The 24314-nt window shown below is 33.5% G+C and overlaps 2 protein-coding genes across 2 annotated transcripts in view; both read left to right on the plus strand.

The window, feature by feature from the left end:
• Positions 1-19866, plus strand: part of SMU1 (transducin family protein / WD-40 repeat family protein) — a 21849-nt gene extending 1983 nt beyond the window's left edge. Inside the window, exons 3-16 of the mRNA XM_021444393.2 lie at positions 313-465; positions 5592-5640; positions 7404-7487; positions 8601-8704; positions 12484-12570; positions 12659-12712; positions 14272-14367; positions 15166-15293; positions 15585-15711; positions 15799-15858; positions 15951-16058; positions 16650-16750; positions 18557-18608; positions 19513-19866. Coding sequence (XP_021300068.1) covers positions 313-465; positions 5592-5640; positions 7404-7487; positions 8601-8704; positions 12484-12570; positions 12659-12712; positions 14272-14367; positions 15166-15293; positions 15585-15711; positions 15799-15858; positions 15951-16058; positions 16650-16750; positions 18557-18608; positions 19513-19611 — 1302 coding nt within the window. The 3' untranslated portion in view covers positions 19612-19866. The remainder of the gene's footprint in view (positions 1-312; positions 466-5591; positions 5641-7403; positions 7488-8600; positions 8705-12483; positions 12571-12658; positions 12713-14271; positions 14368-15165; positions 15294-15584; positions 15712-15798; positions 15859-15950; positions 16059-16649; positions 16751-18556; positions 18609-19512) is intronic.
• A 1366-nt stretch (positions 19867-21232) lies between these two features.
• On the plus strand, positions 21233-21448 carry LOC110428570 (uncharacterized). The gene has a single exon (XM_021444432.1). It carries the CDS (start codon positions 21233-21235, stop codon positions 21446-21448), a length of 216 nt encoding a protein of 71 aa, XP_021300107.1.
• The last annotated feature ends 2866 nt before the right edge of the window (positions 21449-24314 follow it).

A 24314-nucleotide genomic window follows, 5' to 3' on the forward strand; every position in this document is an offset into this window, starting at 1 on the left:
TTTTTTTCTCTTTGGTTTTGCTCCTAGCATTTGGGATCCCATGGGTGTCATGTGATGTCAAAAGAAGAATAGGTCGTTGATGTATTGTCCACGCTTATACAAGTCCGATTGTGTCACCTCTTCGAGGTCCTTCTTAGTCCTCCTGTACCTTTAACTTGAGCTCAGCATGATGAATCTTTGTCATAATTGAGATGCCTGTCCTTTAAATTATTAGGCCATGTCTGCTATCTTCATTTTGTGGTAATCCTGTTTCCATTGCTTTTTATTTACCACCCACATTATATTTCCTCATTTTTGCATTGGGTTCTGCAGATTGTATTAGAAATGATTGAACTGAGAGAGTTGGACACTGCACGTGCCATTTTGAGGCAAACCCAGGCAATGGGGGTTATGAAGCAAGAGCAACCTGAAAGATACTTGAGGCTTGAGCATCTCCTTGTCAGAACTTATTTTGATCCAAATGAGGTAAGAAACCTACTTTTGATGTCCTCATTTATTGTTTCATTGTTAGTATTATGATGATATGCTTCACTTTTGTTTTTGGTACATGCAGTTTGGTTTGTTGTCAAAATAAATATATATAAACATTACCATTTATTCCATGATTGCCACTTCTTTTTTTTTCTTTTAATTGATTTATACCTCAATGCTTGCCAAGAGAAGGGGCATAGCTACGGCTTAAGGATTAGGGTCACTTGACCCCACTAAAATTTTAAATTCCTTTATAATATATTTATGAGTTTAAGTAAATTTTGACTTGAGCCCACTAAAATGGAAAATTAAGGGTCATTTATAATATAAAAGAAATTTAGGGATCCATTTATAGTTAGTGAGAAAGAGACAACATATTTGTCTTTTGTTTTGAATAGAGCTAGCCAAAAAATTTAGTGCCTACAAAGAAAAATTAATTATCCGTTAGTTTTTTTTCTACTAAAACTAGTCTTGATTTTGCCAAGTGCGAGTACAAAATAATATGGAATCTATAGTTTAATCAAATGGGAGATAGTTTGAGGCATAGTTGTTTGATTAGAAATATTGAAAAAGATGTATTCGATAAATGTTGGTAATGAAGCAACAATATACAATAGTTTCAAAATATGAAACTCATTGTAATAAATGTAAAAGAATATTTTTTCTTTGACTATTTTCTTTTTGTTATTTGACTTTTAATTTTTCTGTAACAACATTGTTATTATTTAAAGATTTATGTATGAAAAATTTTATAATCTTATATTTGTGTATAGTGATAGATAATACTCCTTTTGGTCCTTATTGTATATGCCCTTTCGACTTTCACGAAGATTAAGAAAAAACTTTGAATAAAGTGTATTTTGTAAGAACATTTTAGATTTTTTATATGATTGTTGTTCCATGCTTTTTAATATCAAAAAATAAAAAACACAAATAGTAAATTTGAAATAAGAAAAAGGAAAAGTATTAAGTGTTTGAAAGAAGAAAACAAGGCATAATTTCAAAACATTTAAAAAAGGACAGATAAATAAAGAAATTGTGACAGAAGAAGTATTGTATTAGTGTATTGACCCCAATGAAAACAGTTTCTGGCTATGCCACTGGCCAAGAGGTAGATAAGGCTAAAATTCTTATGAATTTAAAGTTGTAGTTGTAGTAAGGCAAACAGTCTGAGCAGACAAATGAAACATAATTCAACCTTGTACTTCAATTTGCCTCAACATTTATGTATTGATGCATGTGTAGTGAGCCTGATTCATTTTCAATTTGATTCTACATTTATGTATCAACTGATCAGGGCTACCAGATGTTGATTGGTTTTGCAGCATGAAAGGGGGGTGTATGAATTTTGGGAACATCTTTGGTTTGCCTGTTCTGTTTTCATTTACTGACAGTAGTTATATTATTAGTTTTTTTGATTTTGGTGAACTGAAATACAAAGCTTTTTTCTGCAAATGAAAAGAGTGAATGTGTTCAGTGCTAATATATAATATTTTGAAATGCTATAAAAGTAATAAACTTGTTATATATTCCAAAATACTATTGATGCAAAATTACATGTTATCAAAATGCACAAAAAATAATTAAATGTATAGTGACTAACAGTATTTCTTTCCCTGGCTAATTTAAAAAGAATAATTGTATTTGTGGACCACCTAGTAGGGATCATCTGAATGCTAGCAATGAAACATGTTGTCTTTGTTAGATTAATGATGAGCTGATGCAATCTCATAACACATATTATTATTAATACCCAATTCTCTTTATTTTGTTGCAATTTTCTTAAGAGCAAGTTTATAATTTAAAACATTTTGTGGCAAAATATGGAAGAGAGTGGTGTTTCCCTTTCCCGGCACATTGGCTACTAGATATTTGGGGACCGGTGTGGTGTGAGGGATGAGTTTGGGTTTGAGTATTATGCCTCAAGAGGGAACATAGGAGAATGTGGATAACCATTTGTAATTACTAGCTGATGTGTTTGTGCATGTGTAAGGCATAATATGGTTGGCTTCAGATTAGTAAAAATAGTTGAATTTGTGCTCCTTTATAGTTGCATTGAGTTTCTTTGGGTAGGCACTTCGCCTAAATTGCAGCTTTGAAGAAGCCTGAAATGTAGCTGATCTCTTTATGAGAAATTGATTGTTGTTGATAGGTCTTGTATGTTTAAGAACTTTAGTGAATAGTGGGGCATCTTTTACTTCTCTGTTTGTTGTCATGGGATTGTTATTGCTAAGGTTCACATGTGAGTGCGGTTGTCCGACATCCGATAAAAGAGGGATGGGAAAGGGAATTTATACATGGAGGAGCTAAGAACCCACCAGCTTAAGCTTTTGGATTCAAATGGTGCCAGCATGTATATATAGGCTCTTTTGGTATACTCTTTGTAGTCTCAACCTTTGGCTTTTCTCCTAGCAAATTAGTATCAGAGCTGAAGGTTTGAGCAGGATGTGGCATGTTGAGGTTAAATCGCATGAATTCCTTTTGGTTGGTGGCTATTCATTGAATTACACTTCGGGAAAGAAAAGTCAAATCTTGAGCCCATGAGGAGCATCTAAAAAGGGCTCGTACATACATGTTGGATGGTTTCTTTGGTCCTCTATGCATATATTGTGCCTTCAAATTTGACTTCTACTCAATTTGGGACAACCACACTCATATATCTCAGTGGAGAGATAAGCTCTAGGCCTGTGCAGTTCTTAAGCAATGGAATGCAGCCTCCAGTGACTCAAGATCAGCACCACTTTCTATAGTATCCTGCGCTACTGCCTCACAACGGTGCCTCACGCTTGTTACTAGTGCTGCACACTCCACAACTGAGCTAGAGAGAAAATTCAGAGAGAAACTTGAGAAAAGAGAGCTTTATTATTCAAGTTTGTTGTTTATAAATGAGGGGAGGAGGCCACTCCTTTACATAGAGAAGACCACTTATAGTGAATGGGCAAGATGACACATGCTATAGTCCTTTGGAGCAGGCCCAATAAATGTGGCAGTGTTGGAATGCCATACGGTAGGACACATTTGCAGGCTGATGAGGATAGGTTATTGTGTCAGCACTAGTGTGCACCTAGAGCATATTCATATATCTTCTAGATAGGTCCTGAAGTATTCTCTGTAGGGTTCTAGAGCATGAAGTTTCTGGAGACTCTCTAGGATTGTGACTTGTGGTGCCATACCTTTTTTAGTTGTGAGTCATGATCGTGCTTGTGTGTGAGTAAATTATACAATTTTTAATGTTGGTATTCTGCATTTTAATGTTCTAGGTCAAGACAAGCATAAATTTCACTGTAATGAAAAAAAGATGGAAACTACAAAACATTATAGCTCCCAAGCTCATCAATATTAAGCCCTGATTTGTCCTACATTTATGGCTGACACTATGTCCAAGTAAACACATTGGCAGATCTTTCTAATGAACAAATGTCAGGACAATAAATGTTGTGTGCTTTAACATTTTCCTAAGCCTAAAATGGACATTCTCTTATGTTTTCTCTACATGAAGGGTTTTTATTAGTGGTACGTCTTGTAGGGAAAAGTAGAAAAAACACATTTAATTTGACAAGGGATGTTGAGACATCTATTAAGTGGGCTCTGACCCTTCACCAAGATGCCAAACTGTGGCTATTTCAAGCCATAGACAAAAAATATTTACCTTAGCTTGAAATTCCTCTAAACACAAACAAACAAAATAGTCAGGATATCTCCAATCACAAATGTCTTCTCCACTCAAGTCTCTAAAAGCATAAACCAGGTACAGTGTATAATAACAAAACATGATGAAAGCTTGAACTTGAGCCAGCGAAACACTGCAAAATTTGAGTTTAGTTTAAAACTACCATAAACGTGGCTATGCTTTTTGTGTTCCATAACAAGAATCCATTGTGAAATCAGATTGAATATAAGATCTATTTGAGAACAATTAATGATTAAAACTAAGGTCACAGTCTCAGATAGGGTTGCCATGATCAATGATAAGCTCACAAAATAGCATCTAGCAAAGAGTCTATCTTTTTTATGTAGAAAAAAAATGTAAGAGACTGTTTCTTGTGCATATTGAGTCTTGGGGATTGGTGAATTTGAGAGCTACAATCACTTGTCATTGGCATCCTTCCTGATAACAGTGAGATTTCTCCGTGCCTTAGCTTTGCTTGTAGGCATTTTAGCTGAAACATTTAAAATCCTTGTGTTTAATTTTGTTGTAAGTTTTGCTATTTTCAATTTTTTTGGTGGTTTTCATAGCAATTACACTTGGACTTGTGTAACAACAGATATGCTTACTATTTTCCTTCTTCGGAGTTCCCTCGCCAACTGCAGTAAAAGAAATTGAACTGTTTATTTTTAGTTGGATAATCGTTCTTTTCTCCTGGGTTCATGTTTTCTTGAGTTCTTTAGATGAATTGTGTTCCTCTTTTGTTTTATTATTAATCTCAAAAGATGTTAGGTGGTGTTCCTACACATTGGTTTTGGGGTTTTTTGTGGCCTTGTTTTCTGGTTGGGTGTCAAACACTTATTCCCAATTGGTTTTCAGTTGGATGCTTTAGCATGATATTAGGTCTGACTGTTGCTCCATCTGTTATTTGTTATCTGTTACTTGCTGCATTGTATTCATTGTCCCCGTGATATGCCTGTTTGTTTAAGTTAATGTTAACATTGAGTATACAAATGAGATGAGAAAAAGTGCTAAGTGGTGTTATCTCCCATTATTTGAGGTTGGGGTCTGTTGTGGTCTTATATTTAGGTTTGTTCTCTTCACTTTTTACTAATTTGTTTTAGTTCACATGCTCTCATAGATCCAAATCCTTTTGGCATGTTTTAACAACATTTTCCTTTTCTCATTTCATGCCACTCATAAAGGAGATAATCATTTACAAACATTCTGTTTTGTTCCTTAGTGTGTATTGCAGAAAGTCAAATCTTTGGTTTTATTTATTTTTGTTGAACTGCCATGCCCCATTGAGAGATGCTAACTTTAGAAGTGAGAAGAACCTTGACTAGTGTTATTTTCTGGGTTTCATTAGCTTGGTACAACAGTTTTATGACTCAAGTCAATTCGTGCTCTCAATTTATTGTTTATGTCCTATGTGTTTTGTAAAAAGGTTTATGTCTTCTGTGTTATGTAACAGGCTTACCAGGACTCAACAAAAGAGAAACGTCGTGCACAGATTGCCCAAGGTTTTTCTATTCTCGTTTAACTTCTAGTGGTCTTTTACCTTTGGCTTCAAAGATTGCTTTATGAGACTCTATTTCGTTGTTACTCTTACTAATTATTTTTACTTCTTAAAGCCTTGGGCAAATAGAAAGAAGTCTGTGACGTAACCAAATGACTAAAATATGCAACAACTTTATATATATTAGTTCTATGTAGAAAGTTATCACTTTTATTATCCATGAATTCTTATTTCTAAATTTTTAATTCTTCAAAAAATTGTTTTTGCCTTTGCATCAAATACATTATTTGCTTTTTTGCTTGCAAGTATCAAAAGCACCTAAGGTTTTATTTGGTTGTTGCTTTTGTTATATTCTTTTTGCTTCAGAAGGCAAAAGGCAAAAAGTGCATTTGAATACAAAAGTTTTTTATTGGAAGAATTAAATAATATAGCACCTTTATGTTTTGATTCATTTACATTGTAATCATCCAATAAATTATAATTAAATATGATCTTACCTTTGCTTTTTCCTAATTTCCTTTACTTAATGGCAAAATCTAAGGAAACAAAGAACAAGGAGTGGAAGCAACAGCTATGTGGAGCCTCTAATTTTCAAGGAGTATATTTGTAATTTTTTTTTTCAAAAAGTCTGATAATCAAGATTGATGGAATTATCAATTTGATAAAATGATTAATGTACTTAACAAGAAGGGGAGGGAGTGTATAACAGAGTTAGTAAGAGCTAGTTGTTAGGCTGACCTAAAGTATATTTTACAGGGAAGTTACATGCTTATGAACCTCAAGGACTTAGTTAAGTTTAAATCTTTATAAAAAGTTCTTAAGTTACGAAAATAAGAATAATATGTACAATGAAAAGGTAGTTACAAGCATTTCCAGCTTTAGATATTTGGAACTAATCAAGATTATAATTCTAAGAATAGTTTTCCTTCAGCTAATTTGCTGTTCATGTTATTGCTTGTTATTTTAATTTCCTTTTCTTGCTGGGCATCTCAATCACATATTGGACATGTAATCCAGATGCCTTGTTCTCTCTGCATTTTTAGAAATTGATATTTTTCTAATAAATGCTGACAGTAATCAGAAGTAATATGCATACATATGTCAGAACCTTATAGTTATTTAGGCAAAAGATGGCAACTTGTAACACCTATTACTTCTTACTGTGAGAGGAGTGTAAGTCATTGCAAATTGCAACAGTGTGATGGTGTTATTATGATTAATCCATTGTTTTATTGCAGTATGTAATAAAGTAGTGGTCAAATATAACTTTAGGTTGTGATTAATGTTTATTAAGGCAAGCATACCCCTGTCATTGCATCTTTTAAACCTTGGAAATTCACCGCTTTCTAAATACAAGCCATGGATACTCATGTAGGCATAATTTTTAGGAATCTGTCCAATGCCATATTCTTTTTCTTTTCCAGAAATATATAGAAAAAAAAAAGAATAAAAACTCTGTTCTGCAGTGTTTAAATTACCTCACATTGTCTTTGACAAACATTTTTCTAGTGATTCATTACATTAGGGGGTCACCTTAACGTTCAGGCCAGATGATGTTTAAATCAAGTCCTTTGTGGAGTTAATATCGAGTCTAGCTAGTAGATCATTGTCAATGGACAGGACATAACATATCATTGGACTTGCATTGTATGAATGTTAATAGATTTGCAGATTTACATTGTAAAGTTTGTATATTTGCAATATGCAAATTTCATTCTTGAATGAATTTTAAGCGTTGGATTGATGATTTGTCCTTTGGCATTTCAGCCATTGCTGCCGAAGTGAGCGTTGTGCCACCTTCACGTTTAATGGCTTTGATTGGTCAGGCTTTAAAGTGGCAGCAGCATCAAGGTACATCTATGTTAAAGTGACGCGAAGAAGCATCATTTGTTGGTTTCTTGTTGATTTGATGCATAATAATTTCTCTTTACCATCTATTTTGTTCTTATTTGGACTTCTTTAGTGTCTGAGTTTTGAAACTGTAAATTTCATGATGGAAAAAGGGGCCGCTAAATGATAACTCAATGAAGCACAAACTAATGGCTGTATATTAATCAAATATGCCCCAAAAGTCAAATTTGTAGGCATTCAAAAGTTAGTGAAGTTAAGAGTTTTGTTCTTTATTTGGACTTCTATAGTGTCTAAGTTTTGAAACTGTAAATTTCATGAAGGATAAGGGGGCCACTAAATGACAACTCAATGAAGCACAAACTAATTGCTTTATATTAATCAAATATGCCCCAAAAGTCAAATTTGTAGGCGATCAAAACTTGGTGAAGTTAACAGTTGCAATGCTAGTAGATACATATATATGGTGCTTTTGATCTTGTTGTTTAAAATTGTTTCCAAAGTGCACATTTAGGCCAGACTCTAGATGAAGTGCTAAAAGATTGCTGTGAGGGGTGATAAAAAGATGCTACACCTCATAGGCATTTGCCTTTTTAAGTGGAGTGTGAATGTTTTTCTTACACCAAAAGGCAAAGTGTGCAAAGTATTCAAACATCACAAAGATTCAGAAAGCAACCATGGCCACTGAACACTTTCTCTGTCCAAAATTTTACTGGTTTGACATAGAAAAGATAGATCCATAGTGGTGGAAGGGAAAAGGAAAGGAAAAAGAAAAGCTAATATGAGAAGATTCCAAGAGGTGTAAAGATATGGTAAGGAAATAAAGCTTAAACCAAGAAGGGGTGGTGGGAGCAAAGTGAAACAGAACATTAGATGCATGGGTGTGAAATGGAAAGTAAAAGAAGGTTGTGGAGTTGGATAAAAATAGATAGAAGAGAAAAGAGAAAAATAAATATTAAAGAGAAAAATGTACAACTAAGAAACAGCCTGGTTCCTTTGAGCTTACTTAACGAGTTTAATCAGCTAGTTATTCTTTTTAGCACGTTGGATTTGGGTTTTGTTTATTTTTATTTTTATTTATTGTTGGGGTCATCCTTCCATATGTGTCTTTTTCAGGTTTGCTTCCTCCAGGAACACAGTTTGACTTATTTAGAGGGACAGCGGCTATGAAACAAGATATAGATGACATGCATCCAACAACCCTATCACATACAATCAGAGTAAGTGTTCTTGTTCTGTGCTTCGACATTGTATGCTACTTGCTTTTCTTGATCTTTTTTTTTTTTTTTATATCAGCTTATTGTTTTGGTTATGAGGTTTTTGTAGATCTAACATGATATCCTTTCTCTCTTTCTGGGAATCTGAATGTATTTTAATGTTTTGTTTTACTTTATTATTTGTTGTATACTTCCTTTCTTTTTAGACTGAAAAATCTTGATATTTATTTGTTTGCTTAATTATTGATAAATTTTGATGGGTATCGGTGTTTCATTCTGTAAAATCCAACTTTTAGGTTTTTCCTTTAAAAAGGAATTTTAAAGAATGTAAAAAAGTTGTAATAATCATAATAGAGCTTTTTATTTTTTTTTTCTTTTTCCTTCAAAGTTTATTTCTGCTTAGGCTTCGAAACAAACTACAGTAGTGAAGCACTTGTTTGCTGATCCAACATTTTCTACTCCTATAATTTATTAGAAGAAAAATGTTCTCTGAGACATATTACAGGGTGTGATAAATGATAGTCATTTGAATTTTGCTTAGTGTTAGTGGACTAGGGTCAATCATCTAAGTAGCAATTACTGGACTAGGATCAGTGAGAGCAGAAGGTGTTGATACCACATGGTTACAGATGGTCTAGCTGAGGAACAGTTTAGAAAGGTGACAAATGCTTACTTAACATGGATGACCCAAATTTTACTTGCTCAAAACCTGAACTCAGTCAACTGGATATATTTAAAAAGTTAAAAGATTCAAAACCAAAAGTGAGCTGAAGCCGTGACAATCTAAATCTTTTGGCAGTCTTCATTCAGTAAAAAATACTGGTATTCTATTGGGAATTTGAATTAGTAATTCTCTGTTTTTTGCCATGCCATATCTTCTTGAGTTTGATATGGCACATAAATCATCTTTAGGCTTGGCACCTATAAATTTTATAGGTGTTCTGTATGAGAAGATTTTTCTTTTCACCTAGGTTCCAGGGTAGTAATAGTCAATTTAGCTCATAAGTTCTAGTTTTAAATGGGGTTCAACCATGCTAAACTTATTTAATTATTTTTTTGGCCAAAACTGCAGACAAGAGTACAAATTATTGGAATAGAGGTCAAATTTATTATTGTATTGTATTGGGGTCTCCAACTTTACCATCCTACTTTTCTTGGGTGCAATGTTTCTTTCAAACTACGATTTTTGGTGTAATTTGACTGTTAAGAAGATGATGTTGACCGTTAAAAAGATGATGTGGTAATTATTTAAAGTAAAAAATTGAAAAAATTACAGAGTTAGACTAAATCAAACGTTTAAAATAACGACATGTTAAAAATTAATATCAAATCAATAATCTTTTTCTTTTTCTACTAAAAATAGTTTTGATATTTTTCTCTTCAATAAATGGTTTAAAGTATTTGTTGTATTTTAATTGTATTCATTTATTTTCAACAAATTTTCTCGTAGCATTTTTTATTCTAAATAAAATATTATCATAATGGCCTGGTTGCCATTGTTTTAAACAAAAAATTCTAATTATCTCAGGTTTTATCTTGATAACATGAGAAAATGAATATTCTACATTTCTAATGGTATATTTGTATTCCCTCCAAAAGTGACTAAGATAGCACCAGAAATCACAGTATGATGGTAACATTGCACCAAGAAAAGTAATATGATAAAATTGGAGGGCCCAAGTTCCAAAAATAGTTCCATGGTAAATTTGAACCTTATCCTGAAATATTTTCAATTTCTTCGATGCCATTTATTATTTGCAGTTGTCTAGCGCAGTTCTAATTTCTAGTGCTAATTGTTTCACATGCATCTTTTGAATTGAAAACAATGAAAACCATGCCATAGATTTTTTGAGCTGGCTATTTGTTTATCTGTCTTACAAGGATCTTCTTTTTCTGTGAGATATGCCCTGTAGAACCCATCATATCTCATATTAGTGGTGAAAGATTTACAGAAACACCCATGATTAGATGTGAAATGGAGTTTTTGTGTTTGTGTGAGCTGTATTGTGGCTTAAGAAGTATTCTGAAGGCGGAATGTTTTACAGCAGTGAAGGTTCTCGAAATTGTATGTTTGATTTGATATACAGTGCTACCTTTGTTATGACTACTGCTTGCATTTCCATGAAATCTGAATTCCTTTTCTCTTTCCATCATTTCATTGCTTAGATTTTACTTGCAACCAATTTAATTACTTATCATATTCTTGTTGTTCACTAGTGCTTCAATTTAATTGGTTGAAACATATCTTTGCTGATTTAGCTTTCCTTACTTTATTTCCTATGCAGCAATATTCTCCTTTTATTGTTGACTCCATCCTCCTATACGGCAGAGAAAGTGCTCCTTCTACACTTTTTCTACCATGTTGCTTTCTGCTCTAATTATTTTAATGCCCTTTCTAAGTCTTTGCTGCTGCTGTCCCATGTGCCTGGAGAACATTAGTTTGCATTGATTGAATAGCTAAAAAGCACCACTGCTTTTGGTTTTATTGGATTCCTTTTATGGTTAACTATGCATTTGGTACAGAACTATAGTCAAAATGTTTGGTTTGGTGCCTAAATTTTCAAAATGCACAATTAGATACTCCAAATTTGCTTCTGTTAACCATATTGGACATCCCACGAACTCTGTTCAGCCAAAGTATGATGTGTCCTTGATGACCATTATAAGTATGCCGCATGTCCATTTAATGCCATTTCATCAGTGGAATTCTTTCACCTTCAACCCATGACATGGGAATATATGGTCATGTGGTGTATTTTCATTGACTATATGGGAGACATCATACTTCGGCCTAATGAGTTAATGAGATGTGCAAAATGATTAATGGAAGCAAAGTTCGAGTACCTAATTGCACATTTTTAAACTTCACATATCAAATCGAACATTTGACTATAGTCCAAGTACCCAATGAATAATTAAACCTTTCTTCTATTATTTTTTTCAAAGTTAAATCAGAATGATATGTGATAATTGGCTTCCTGCTAAACAGGAGGAACGATATTATAGAATCATTTGGAGGTTGGTTAGTTTATGGCTGAAGTTGTTGGCATGAGTGAGAGATAATATGCAAATAAAACTTGTGGATGGAAAGAATTTTAAGACAAGTATCAAACTGAGACAAGTTGTAAGAAAAAAGCAAGATTTAAATTAAGTACAGATGCTCCTAATTGAAGTTGAGAAAATTGGTCCTTTGAGATGATTTATCACATGCTCTTAGGCCTTTATTATGCAATAGTGTTTTGAATCTAATAGCAACAGAAAGAGTAGAGAAGATAAACCAAAAATATATGTAAGTTGAAGTAGTGAAAGGAGATTTGGTGTGTGAATATCTTGAGAATGTACTTTGCAGTGCGGACAGCCTTCTCTACGAGTGCTTTCATTCATCTTCTATATATGTGGCTTGTGCCCCATCTCCTTATTTTATTCTTTCCTTTGTCAAAATATTGTTATTAACAAGAAAATGCTTTGTATGTAGCATAAGTGAGATAGAGGGTTCATGTTGTGTCCATAGTTTGGGCATGCCTGGATTTGAGTTCAATTGAATTTTTGTCACTGATATTTCTTACCATGGAACCCACAAAAATGTTTTTAACTACCAATAAACATGAGTTTTGTAGCAATTCAAGAAGGTGAATGCTTTTTCTGTAGATTTCTTGGAAAGTGAAAGTTGTTAGCTTTTTTGGTTTTATAGCTAGTTTTTCCATGCATGTTTTCTGCCATCTTATAAAACATTCAATCTCTTCATCCTTTTTAACTTTATCCTGGTGGTTTTCCTGGTGCAGTTTGGGAAGAAATGTCATGCAGAATGTGCTCGATTCTCACCAGATGGGCAGTTTCTTGTCTCTTCTTCTGTTGATGGATTTATTGAGGTTTGATATCTTCCAAAGGGAAAACATCTTCAATAGTGCAAAATATATGGATGACGTTTGATTTTGTTTACTGTTTTGTTGTTAACAGGTCTGGGATTACATAAGCGGAAAGCTGAAGAAGGATCTTCAGTACCAGGCTGATGTGAGTACTCTGTTTCTTTTAGATTACTTTATTTTATTATTGTTTTCTTTTCTGTTTCCAATACCAAATGGAAGCAGCCTGGTGAAAAACAACCTATGTTCATTGTACGTCAGTGTTTGTTGTTGTTACTTTATGAAAGGATTACTTTTGCCAAGTTGCTTCTACTTGTTTTATCATGTATTGCAGCATCTTGAAATATTCTTATTAATAAGTTAAATTATGGATAGATTTTGTTTGTTTAGCATGTAAACTAAAACTATCGAAAATATAACCCTGATCTTAATATCACCAAGAAAGCATCTTATTTATGATTACAGAGAGTGTGCTTATTTGTTTCCCCTCGGTTGAACTTCTGTTTCCTGTGAGGGCAAAATGAAGACGTGAAGTTAGATTGTTGAATGAGGATTATGTTTGTACTCAGCCTGAGCTTGATCTGGACTTGATACAAATTGCATGAATTCATGGATCATAAACTCAATGCATTTTCTTCTGTTATAATATGTAGATAATTGGATATGTCTATCTTCTCATATCATTTGGTGTTAGATTATTATCAAAGTGACATCCTCATGCGGTGTTTGTTATTAGTTATGCATACTTATGTGCTTATCATATCTTGCTTGCAAATCAAATGATCTTTATGCTTTCTCTTCTATGAAACTTGTTTGTGACATGCGATTTTTGCATAAAGTGCATGTATAATAGCATCCTACAATAAAATAACAAACATAAGCTAAAATGACTTTATAAGCAATTTAGTGAAGTATTAGGATGCTTGTCATGGACTTGTTTGATCTTGAATATTTGTGTCCCACATTGTTTGAGTTAAATAGCTTGAGTAAGCTGTTAATTAAGCTAAACCAAACTCATGATGGCTTAGTACAATAAACAGTTAGGTTTGTCCTCATTGAGCACCCTGGTTGCTTGGTTCTTGTGCTTTAACAAGGCTCTCACCTGGCATGCTTGAAAGAAAGTCTGCATTTGCTTGGTGAATTTTCATCTATATGTCTTTTCTGATGTAGTGTATTTATAGCTGGAGCATCTCAATCTTTAATCACTTCATCTGTAAATAAGTTTTATCTTCAAGATTATCTGCCATATTAGAAAACTGTTTGAATGGTAGTTAGTTTTTAGCTGAACAGCTTACGAAGATGGGCTTCATTAGTGATCAAATTAAAGATGTAGAGAGTTCTTAAGAAAAGCTCTAATCTAGATAGGTCTTGGGGGAGACAGTTAACAGATGTAGTGCTACTGGTCCAATTGACTCATGTTTCTCTCAGCCGGTGCAAAGTTAGTGAACTATGATGAGGTTGCTTTATAGAAAGTCTCACATACTTGTGTTTTGTAGACTGATTAGTTCTAAAACCGTATGTTTGCTGATGCTACCTATGACTTTGGTAGTGAGAATCATGCTTTGATTTTGAACATGAGCAACCCTGATATGCCAGTCCACCTGTGTTCAAGAGAGGATGGATGATTGTATTTCTTTCTTGTCCTTTTGTTGCTTTTATGTTTATTCATTTTTTAACATTTGTGCTATTACTGATATATCATCACAGGAAACTTTCATGATGCATGATGATCCTGTCCTTTGTGTTGATTTTAGCAGAGATTCAGAGATGATTGCATCTGGGTCACAAGATGGAAAGATTAAGGTGAGTTCAGTTGCGTATGCTTGAATTTATATTCTAGTTGTCTGTGCTCCAGACAAGAGTATCTTCCTAATCGCATGCAATTTCTTTATTTAACATCTGCCATTGTTTTAGGAATGCACGTTGTCTAATGAAAGCATGTTTGTTAGAAGCCTCAAAGAATTAGTAGTTTCTCTGACGTATTTTAATGGCTGCTTGACATTTTTCACTCAACTTTGGGTCCCAGGGATCTGATATCTTTTGATGGTTTTAATACTTTTGATCTTCAATTGTTGCTTCTTTTTCTTTTCATGTTTCCCTTGTTTTAAGGGGTTTTGGTTTTACTTAAAACACTTGTATGCAGTGCCAAGAATGATTTCTATTATTTTAAGGTGCTTGTGACTCTTGCAATGATTCAAAATATAATAGTACAGCTCCTTTTCCATGACAAGAGCAATGAGGAAGCTACAATGCCACAGCTGAAGTGACTGGTAGCTACCACATGATATAACATGAAACAAGTTGAACAATGCTACTATTTAAAACTTGTTGTGGATGGTTTTTATTTTATATGTCTAATTTGGGTTTTTGGAACCTATATGATGTTCCATATTCATGGTTAGGCTTCATCTTGTAAGTTTATCAGATGTACTTGACTAGTACCTGATTCTAGGCCTTTTCTTGAAGCAAGTTGGTATTTCGTGTATTATTCCAGGTTTTCTCAATGTCACAGCATTCTTTGTGAAATCAAATGTCATTGATTTACAATTGGAATCTTAAGAAAGTCATGCAAGAAACTTCTGATTTGTAACATATTTTCAGGTTTGGCGCATAAGGACAGGTCAATGCTTGCGTCGTCTTGAACGTGCACACTCTCAAGGTGTGACAAGTCTTGTCTTCTCTCGTGATGGAAGCCAGTTACTAAGTACATCTTTTGATAGCACTGCAAGGTTTTAGTATATGGCCATCTCCCTTGCATATACTCTATTATGTCAAATTTAAGTGCATGAATGAGAAGCGAGTAGTTAATATGGAGCAATTTATCTTTGTTGCCACTTGGGACGAATTTTTTGCTTTATTTGTAATTTTTTGTATTCTGAAATTCCCATGTCCATTAGCGATTGCTTTGGTTGCTGACTATTTTTCCATGTCAGTGGTTGTGATATATTGATGTCCAGATGCAATATCTGACGAGTTTTATGGTTGCTTCTTTCCATTCTGTTTTGTTTTTTTGGGTGCAGAATCCATGGATTAAAATCTGGAAAGTTGCTGAAGGAATTTCGTGGCCATACATCTTATGTGAATGATGCCATTTTTACAGCTGATGGAAGTCGTGTTATTACTGCCTCCAGTGACTGCACTGTCAAGGTAAACTATTTATACATGTATTCAAATATCTGGCCCTCTTTTAGTCATTTCTTTGGTGTATAACAGATCGTGGGCTGCCTTTTATAGGTCTGGGATGTAAAAACAACAGACTGCCTACAAACATTTAAGCCACCTCCTCCTTTAAGGGTATTCTATTTCCCAATTAAGTTAGCATATGTCATATACCATAATTTTTCTGTTTGCCTTTATATCTTTGCTTTCTATCTTTTGAGTTGTAGGGTGGCGATGCTTCAGTGAATTCCGTTCATCTTTTCGCAAAAAACACCGATCACATTATTGTATGCAATAAGACGTCATCAATATACATCATGACACTTCAAGGACAGGTAAGTTCCAAAACAATTTTAGTCCTGTTGATATGATTTCACTTTGTTATGACTAAACTGAAGAAGCATGTTTCCCAAGTTATTGCATTGATGCTTGCCCCATCTTCTTGATCATCAAAGCATATTCAATTGTTGGAAATTTAATAGTGGTCCTATTTGGAATATTTCAAATTACTATGATTTTAGTTCAAATTATCAAATCATGTTCTCCTTGACCAATGCTTCCAGTGCTAGTTTGCCAATTCCAGCTTTCTGTTATGGGTTTTTTTTTTCTTCTCTATCTTATTGATTTCTATGTTGGCTATACCATAGGAAGCATTATCTGTTCCAAGTTGTAACTCATTAATCTGTACTGTAGAAATTCTGAATTTGAAAAGAAAAACCGAATTTCAAGTTATACTTTTTTAATATTGGCTTGTGAGCCTAAAATCTTTAAACTTTTTGATAACATTAGTGATTAGCCATTGTCATATTATGTTTGCTTGTAGTAAAGCTAATACTTTATGAACTCATAATTTTTTTGTAATATGATGGTGGGATGGAAATGAGTTTTTTTGGCCATATTGTACTTCCAAAATGGTTGTGGTGCAGGTTGTGAAAAGCTTCTCATCTGGTAAAAAGGAGGGTGGGGATTTTGTTGCCGCCTGTGTGTCACCTAAAGGTGAATGGATATACTGTGTAGGCGAGGACAGGTAATGCTTGAAATTATTCGTTTAAGAAACATAAGATTTAGATTGTAAAGGCCGAATCAACTTGTAAATCCTCCAAGGGAAGCAAATCTCTTTAACCTGCTCTTATTTGGCTTGATTAGAAGAGGGGTTTTAGTTTTAGCTTGGGAACTTGACATGTTTATTATTGTTGTAATTTTGTGGCAGCTTATTTTTAAAAAAGTAACTAATGAAAAGGTCATGGTAAGTTATTTTCACTGTTTCTTGTTTGGTAGATATGGTTGGCCTAAAAATGTAGACATTCTGAGAAGCCTCACTACATTGGAATAAACAGATCAATGATTACAAATTGTTCCCTTTGAATTTGAACAATTGCATATATATGTTTGTTATGTGGTAACATCCCACAACAATTAAGTTCAAAATTTTGATGTGGCCCTATATTCGAGTTGGGTTAACCAGCAATTGTCAATTTGTTATGTGTTATATGGTATCAGAAAACAAGTTGTTTGTTGACCCTTTTTTGTTACTGGTGTCTTTGTTTTAGTTGTTAGTATTCGGCCAGCACACGAGTTAAAGTATTAAGTATTGCTATTCCTCAGTGGTTAAGTTTGGAGTTTATTATTATCATATTTTCAAGTTGGAATTCTCTACTTATTGCCAATTGGTTTTAGCCGGATGCTTTAGAAGGTTTATTGCGAATTTTCTTTTTCTTATTTAGAAGTGGCAAAATTTGAGCCAACCTGAGTTACCTGACACAACCCGGCTGAAACCAAACCCAACGATAACCCAATAATACACAAATGCACTTGTGCTCATGACTCCCAAGATTCTCTCTCCACTCTTTATGGTAGTGCTTCCTGGAATTGCGGGGTGAAGCTTTTCAAGTGCTTTCTCATGTTGCAGGTGTTTTTTGTCTAGCTATTATCATTCTTCCTCTCACTTTTGCTTGTCCACTAGATATTCTTTTCCTCCCTCTAAGTCATTGCTCTAAGGTGTTTGATGTATTATGGCAATTTAGTTTTTGTTACATTTTTTTAAAAGTAGAAGTGGGAGCTGATTTTATTGGGGTTGAAAGTTGTTGGCTGCTATACACTTTGGCTCTGGTTGTTTTTTTATTCTCTATAGGATGGATTTTATGGTTGTTTATTCTCCTTCTGATTGTGGGCTCGTTTACTTATTTCTTCTATTAATAAATTTATCTTGCCTTTAAAATAAAAACTGAAATCCTTTTCTTCCCTCAAATCCCCAATCTCATGTTTCTTACCCCTTGAACTAAGAAGATGACTTAAGCCTTCAAAACCTATTATTTCTTCTAACAATGGGGCAAATTTAAACTAACCACTGATCCTATGCGACAGACTGCAAGAATTCTAATTCCATGTGGCCAGAATCATTTAGTTTGAGTTTTAATTTTTACTTCTTCTGTCATGGTGTATTGATCTTGACTCTGCTATGGTAAATGTGGTCCAGAAAGCCTCCAGTGTGGGATTTGTTGCAGTGGAAGAATCAAGCCTTGTGGCTGCAAATGACTTAACTGTTAACCCATTTATCCCTTGGACATAATTTATCAGTTATTGAGTAGAATAAGCATCCTTTTTCTCATTGGAGGCCACTATATCCTTTGGTTGTGAAGTTGGGGTACAGTTGTAATTTCAAGCATTACTGTCTTCTATGGGGAACTTATAATTTTTGCTACTTGATTAGCATGATTTGCCCCTTTTTGCTACTGAATGTATGCAAATTTTACTTGCTTAATAATGGCTCTAAATGTAACATATTTTGGCATTTTTAACTTGTTTTTGATTTCGTTCCTATTAATATCTGCAGGAATATGTACTGCTTCAGCCACCAAACTGGAAAACTAGAGCATCTAATGACGGTAAGCACTCAGTTTGAGGCTAAGTTTTTGTTGATCTAACACTTTAAGGCTTCTCTTACTTTCACTTTTGGAATTTTAAATTCAGTTTTCTTTTCTTTTTTCCAAAATTTTCTAAAAGGTAAAATGAGTGGTGTATCTCCATTTTCGTTCAAGTGAACTTTATTCTAATTTAACTAGAACTAGAAGTCAAGCTTTAGGAAAAGAAAAATGAAATTGGTTGGGTGGTATAATTTAGATGGTTTGTGTACTATTACCATAATATTATGGTTTAAAGCCATTACATAAGTTAATTTTGGAAGTCAAAAAAAATGAAAATAAAAACAATAAAAATCAAGTTAGAATGATGTATATATTCTTCAATCCTTTTGTCCAGGAGCTTAATATGTGAGTATCTTTGGGGAATTCTACTCATCCTTTATACAAATTTACCAAATGTGAATGAGAATCCCTTTTGCATTGACTGCCCATCCTTCTAATTACCTGTAACCGAAAAACTCTCCAAGTGAGATATGATGGGCTTTTGAGAAGGAAAAGGTGGTGGGTGTTGGTAGCTCAGAAAGTTTCTCTGTTCTGCTTGATGTTGACCATGGGAGTAAAGATGTTATAGGGCTTCTTGTGGCGATTGGCGGTGTCCTGAACCGAAGATGGTGTTTAAGAGTTGGGTGTTGGCTAAGTTATGCATGTTTGAAGGTGTGCACCTTGGCTGTATTCTTCCTCTTGGTGATTTAGTAAGATAATTAATATATTAGAACAAGAGCATAAGGAAAGTAATCTATTGAAGTCATAACAGTCTGAACAATAATTTCGTATTGTTAGTTACATTGAACCTTTGTGTCAAGTCGGCATGATATGTACTATAACTCTACATAACGTAATATTTGTTGTCTGTTTATGGCAATGGCAGGTCCATGAAAAGGATGTAATTGGTATTACTCATCATCCCCACAGGAATCTTGTTGCTACATATGCTGAAGATTGCACCATGAAATTATGGAAGTCATAGATTCAATTATCTGTTCTTTCATGTTTTATTCTTTACTTTAGAAAATTTAGCTTTTCGACATGTTATGTATGTTCTTGGTAAGCTATTACAAGTTGTGATGTTGTTGGCTTCCGTGTAAAAAAGTGAGTGTCTTGTTTGAAGAGAACCCAAATATTTGATTGATGGCCTCCTTAACTATTTAGATAGAGAATTAGAACAGAAATGTGCTCACACTTAACTTTCTTCTTTAAACTAATGAATGTCATATGGCTTTTAGCTGGACAGCTGCTTTCAGGTGTTGATGGCTTGTGCTATTGTGCAATCTAATCGTAAATTAGTCTTTGCCACAGTTTATTTCCCATTTGAATTTCTGGTGATCACACATTTGAAGGCATTCCATTCCTATTACTCTCATTAAGACCAAGTTTATGTTTCAATTTTGTTCCTTATTGTCAATTAAGAAGCTCATTAATAGTACTTATCATTCAAGTCTAAGGATTCTTTGTAGCATGCAATGTGCAGCTGCTGGCTTTGTGTTTATTTTTCAATTGGGGAGGTACAAGGAGAATCAAGATTCAAACTTGAGTTTCAATTTCTTAGGGAGGGCGGCGGTGTCGGCGGCGGCCACCCTGTTCGCCTCTCTTTGGAGGTGTTTGGTGTTGGATATGCTTAAATATCATTTTTAACAAGATTATTACTCTCTTTTCAAAAGATTAACTCAATAGGGTGTGCAATGTCATTGTTTATAACTATGAGAGCAAAGCTTGAATGGATTTCCTAAAAAAAAATAATATTGATAATAAATCAAAGATAGTTGGGCCAGTTGTAAATGAAACGATTCTAGGATTTCTATTATGGGATCCTTCATCTTGTCCAACTTTTATAAATGAAAGGTTAAAGGTTTGAATCCAACAAATAATTTTTCATGTTTTGACTTCAAAACAAGATAAATGAAGAATAATTTTCTTAATAATTGAGTTGAACAAAGCCAACGCGAGCATGGTCGTAGGATATTAAATTTTTTATGTTTGATCGAATGCTGTATGTATAATATCAAAATTCATATTGTTTTTCGTTAATATTGTGCTAATGAGCACAGTAGGACCCTCTTTAAGAAATTACAACAATAAATAATATTTTCTCTCAATACAATAAAATTTATCAAATTAAACACTGAGATATTGATAAACAAAACTCATTTTTAAAAGTGTTGTACTATTTATGTGTTAGGGAAAATATCAGCATCAGTGTGTATGTGTGCATGCATCAAAGCATGGACGAAATTCAAGAATCAAAGGATAGAGTTGTTGGCTTCTTGTAGTCTTCCAATACTGTTTGTCAAGTTCCAAAACAGGTAAACCCTTCATTAATATCTCTGCTTCATTCTCTTCATGATGTCAAAGTCAGTCAAAAATCGCCTAATTATCTGTGAATGACGCTCCATTAATCCATGCAAATTGCATGCTTACGAGCAGAAGAAGAAGAAGACATTAATTAGGAACAATTAATTCAATTAATTTCTGGTTTGAGCTACTAGCCAGTGCATTACTAGTATAAATACTCTAAAACATTTCACACTTTCTTGAATCATTTTACAGCCTTGAATTTTCTTTATTAAACCAAAAAAGTACAACCTTTCCAAATGGGTGGCAAAGGTAAAGGAGGAGGAGCTGCTGGGAAAGGTGGCGGCGGTGGTGCTAGCGCTGCTGGAAAAGGTGGAGGAGGAGGAGGTGTGGGGTCAGGAATGATGGTAGCACCAGGGAGTAGAGGTGCAACATATATTTCGAGGGACTCTTTTGAGAGCAACACCAAGGGTTACTTCTCTGGGCTGCATTCGAGCGAGAAGGGCAACAAATAGATCTTCTAGAGGGCTGCTGGAAGACAGTTTCATGTATTGTAGTAGTACATGACTAATTACTAAATAAAATTATGCCATAACTTCTTTCAGTCTATCCTCTTGGTCTCATATATATATATATATCTTCTTAGATTTGATGCTATTTTTCTTTTTTTGAATGGAAATTATTATTTAATTACAGTGGTTGAATAGACTTTTCTCGAAAGTTTGATGAAATCATGAAGTTGGTATACATGTGCAATGTCTCCCAAATTTATCCAAATTCTTTCTTTAAACCATATATGGTTATTACATTTATAATTGGAAGTTAAATGTATTGAAAGAAAATATTTAATGTATGCAAAAAATTTTGGGTTTTATTTTTTTGTCAATTTTAGTCTTTGTTTCTTAATTTCAATGATTTTTTTTACGGAAAAGATAAATTACAAATGACAAAACTATCAACCAAATAGATTTTAATTAATCTGATATGATTATTTAGAATACAAAGTGTTTGTTTCTTTTATGATGCTCAACTTTAATGTTTTGTGTATTTATGAAAAAAAAAAAAAAAAGGCAGAAAGAATTTGATAAGCCCATAAAATTGCCGACCTCCAAAATAGTCTGACACCATTATAAAAGGTATTATCAATTTTGTCTGTTTAATATATATATATATATATATATAGTTTGAGGAAAAAGGAAATGTACCAACTACAAAATGTGTGGTAGCACAACCACAACCTTGCTGAAGAATACAGACAGATGCCAAATTTTTGCTACCTGCCTAAAATAAAAAATTTTCTATTTTGTCCAATTTCTCAAAGTTGTGTAAGTGGCTTTCCCTGCTTTACAATAGAATGTGATTGTTGAACATAAATGTTCTTTTATTAATAAGGAAAATCATTGATGGTCTATAACAATGTCCCCCTGATTAGAAAATTTTGTTTTATAAATCCATGAAGGTAAATTGTACTCAACAACTAGTACTAGTCAAATAAAATAAGGTTTTGCAGCCAATATAAAAGAACTAAAACCATTTGCACCTAACCCAAATCTCACATTTCAATTTTTCATTACAAAAGACTAATGACCTCGATTGAAGTGCTGTCATGCCTCCCTCACCATCAACAGGGTGTCTAAGCACTCCATCGTTACATTGGTTATGTCCATGCCATATTATATGTTCAATAATTTGTTTTGACATATAAAGCTTTTAAAGTCTTAATATAAGCAGCAAGTAATAGAAGATCTTGCGAAAGGAATTTTCCTTTTACTTCCTTGCTTGATTTGGTGGGTTTATATTGAAGATCATCAGTTTCTTTATAAACAACATGCAATTATTCTTATAAGTATATAACAAAGTCTAAATTTTGTTATCTTTTCTTCATTGTATAAAAGATTTTGGGTAAAGCCTTGATAGACGGTAGCATATTCTTAATGATGCCTATAAGATGATCAAAACAAGACTCACTTATGTTAAACTCAGACTTACAATTCAAAAATTGTGGCATAGCTGATTGTGTGCTTTGTATAACCTGACTAGAACAGTTAATTTGCATAATTTAACAAAAAGTAGAAGCTATCTGTGTTTGGATTTAAATTTTTCCTCCTCATACCTTAACTCATTCTCAGGGCATACAGCGCCTTTAACCTTTCTAGATAATGGATTTTGTACTTCCTTCCAACACATTAGCTCAAACTCATCTCTACTTCTTGATAATTGTCCAATTTCATATTCTCCATTTACATAGCATCTCATGTAAGCACTAGTGAAACCCTTATAATAAAAGTGTCTCTCCAGATATGTGAGGAAGATATATAGATTTATTGAATAAATAATAAAGTGTTTGTCTTGCAAGCTTGGCTTACATAAAGTAGAGAACAAGTGTTTGACAAATAAACACATGAAATAGATCGTCAAGGAAGTGTTGTTATTCATTAGTTGGTGCTATATCTTGTCAGATATAATTACTGTTATTCAAGTTGTCTTATCTTATGAATCATTTTTAAGTAAAATCTATTTTTAAATTTCGAATTTAAATAATGTAGTCCAAGTGGGAGATTACTAAAGTTTCTTAAATAATAAAGTGTGGACTTACATTATTTAATTTATTTTACCTTTTTATCAAAAACATGCTAAACTTGTTTGGTTTTGATAAAGTGGTAATTTATAACCCATATGATCTAATAAAGTGGGTTAGACTCTAATATTAAATGTGGACTTAAGAGTATAAGCCTATGTAGAAAATCTTATAAATCCTAATAGATAGAACTAATGATTCACCATATAAAGGAAATGTTAGGTCTCATCTCTTGTCTACACAAAAACATTAAGATGCTCACTATTGGAGAGTTAATCAATCAAGGAGGGGGAAGATTTTAGTGCACGGAATCTAAACAATCAATCTAATCAAAATTGTTTTCACAATCAAATTAGTATTAATTAATTATACATAAACTCGATTCTTTTTGGCCCAAAAACAGTGAGTGGCCTTAAAAACCTCGATTCTATAAGGCTCCCAATCATCTTTACGTTGTGTAATTATAAAATGCATTAAATCATATTGTACATAGAAAATAAAAGATTCAACTTTATTAAGTTAATGCAAAGTGTTTGAGATTTTCCCTCTGTTGCTATTGTCAATGTGAGGCAATTATTTGTTAGACACAGAGCCAAGCTAACAATCGACATAAATGGTACCTCTTCGGTTCCACTGCCTCATTTTCTTCAAGTAATTCAAACAAGAGAATCGTACACTCTCCGTCCCCCTTTCCTTTTCTTTCCTCCCCTTCGCTCATGGAATTCCCAAACACAGTGTTGGGTATATCATGCAAATGACTTTAAATAAATATAATCCTTTCAATTAATGAAATTGTTTTATTT

This window comes from Theobroma umbraticum, unplaced genomic scaffold, assembly GCF_002168275.2.
Source record: "Theobroma umbraticum cultivar Fairchild unplaced genomic scaffold, ASM216827v3 scaffold_302.0, whole genome shotgun sequence".
NCBI lineage: Eukaryota > Viridiplantae > Streptophyta > Magnoliopsida > Malvales > Malvaceae > Theobroma > Theobroma umbraticum.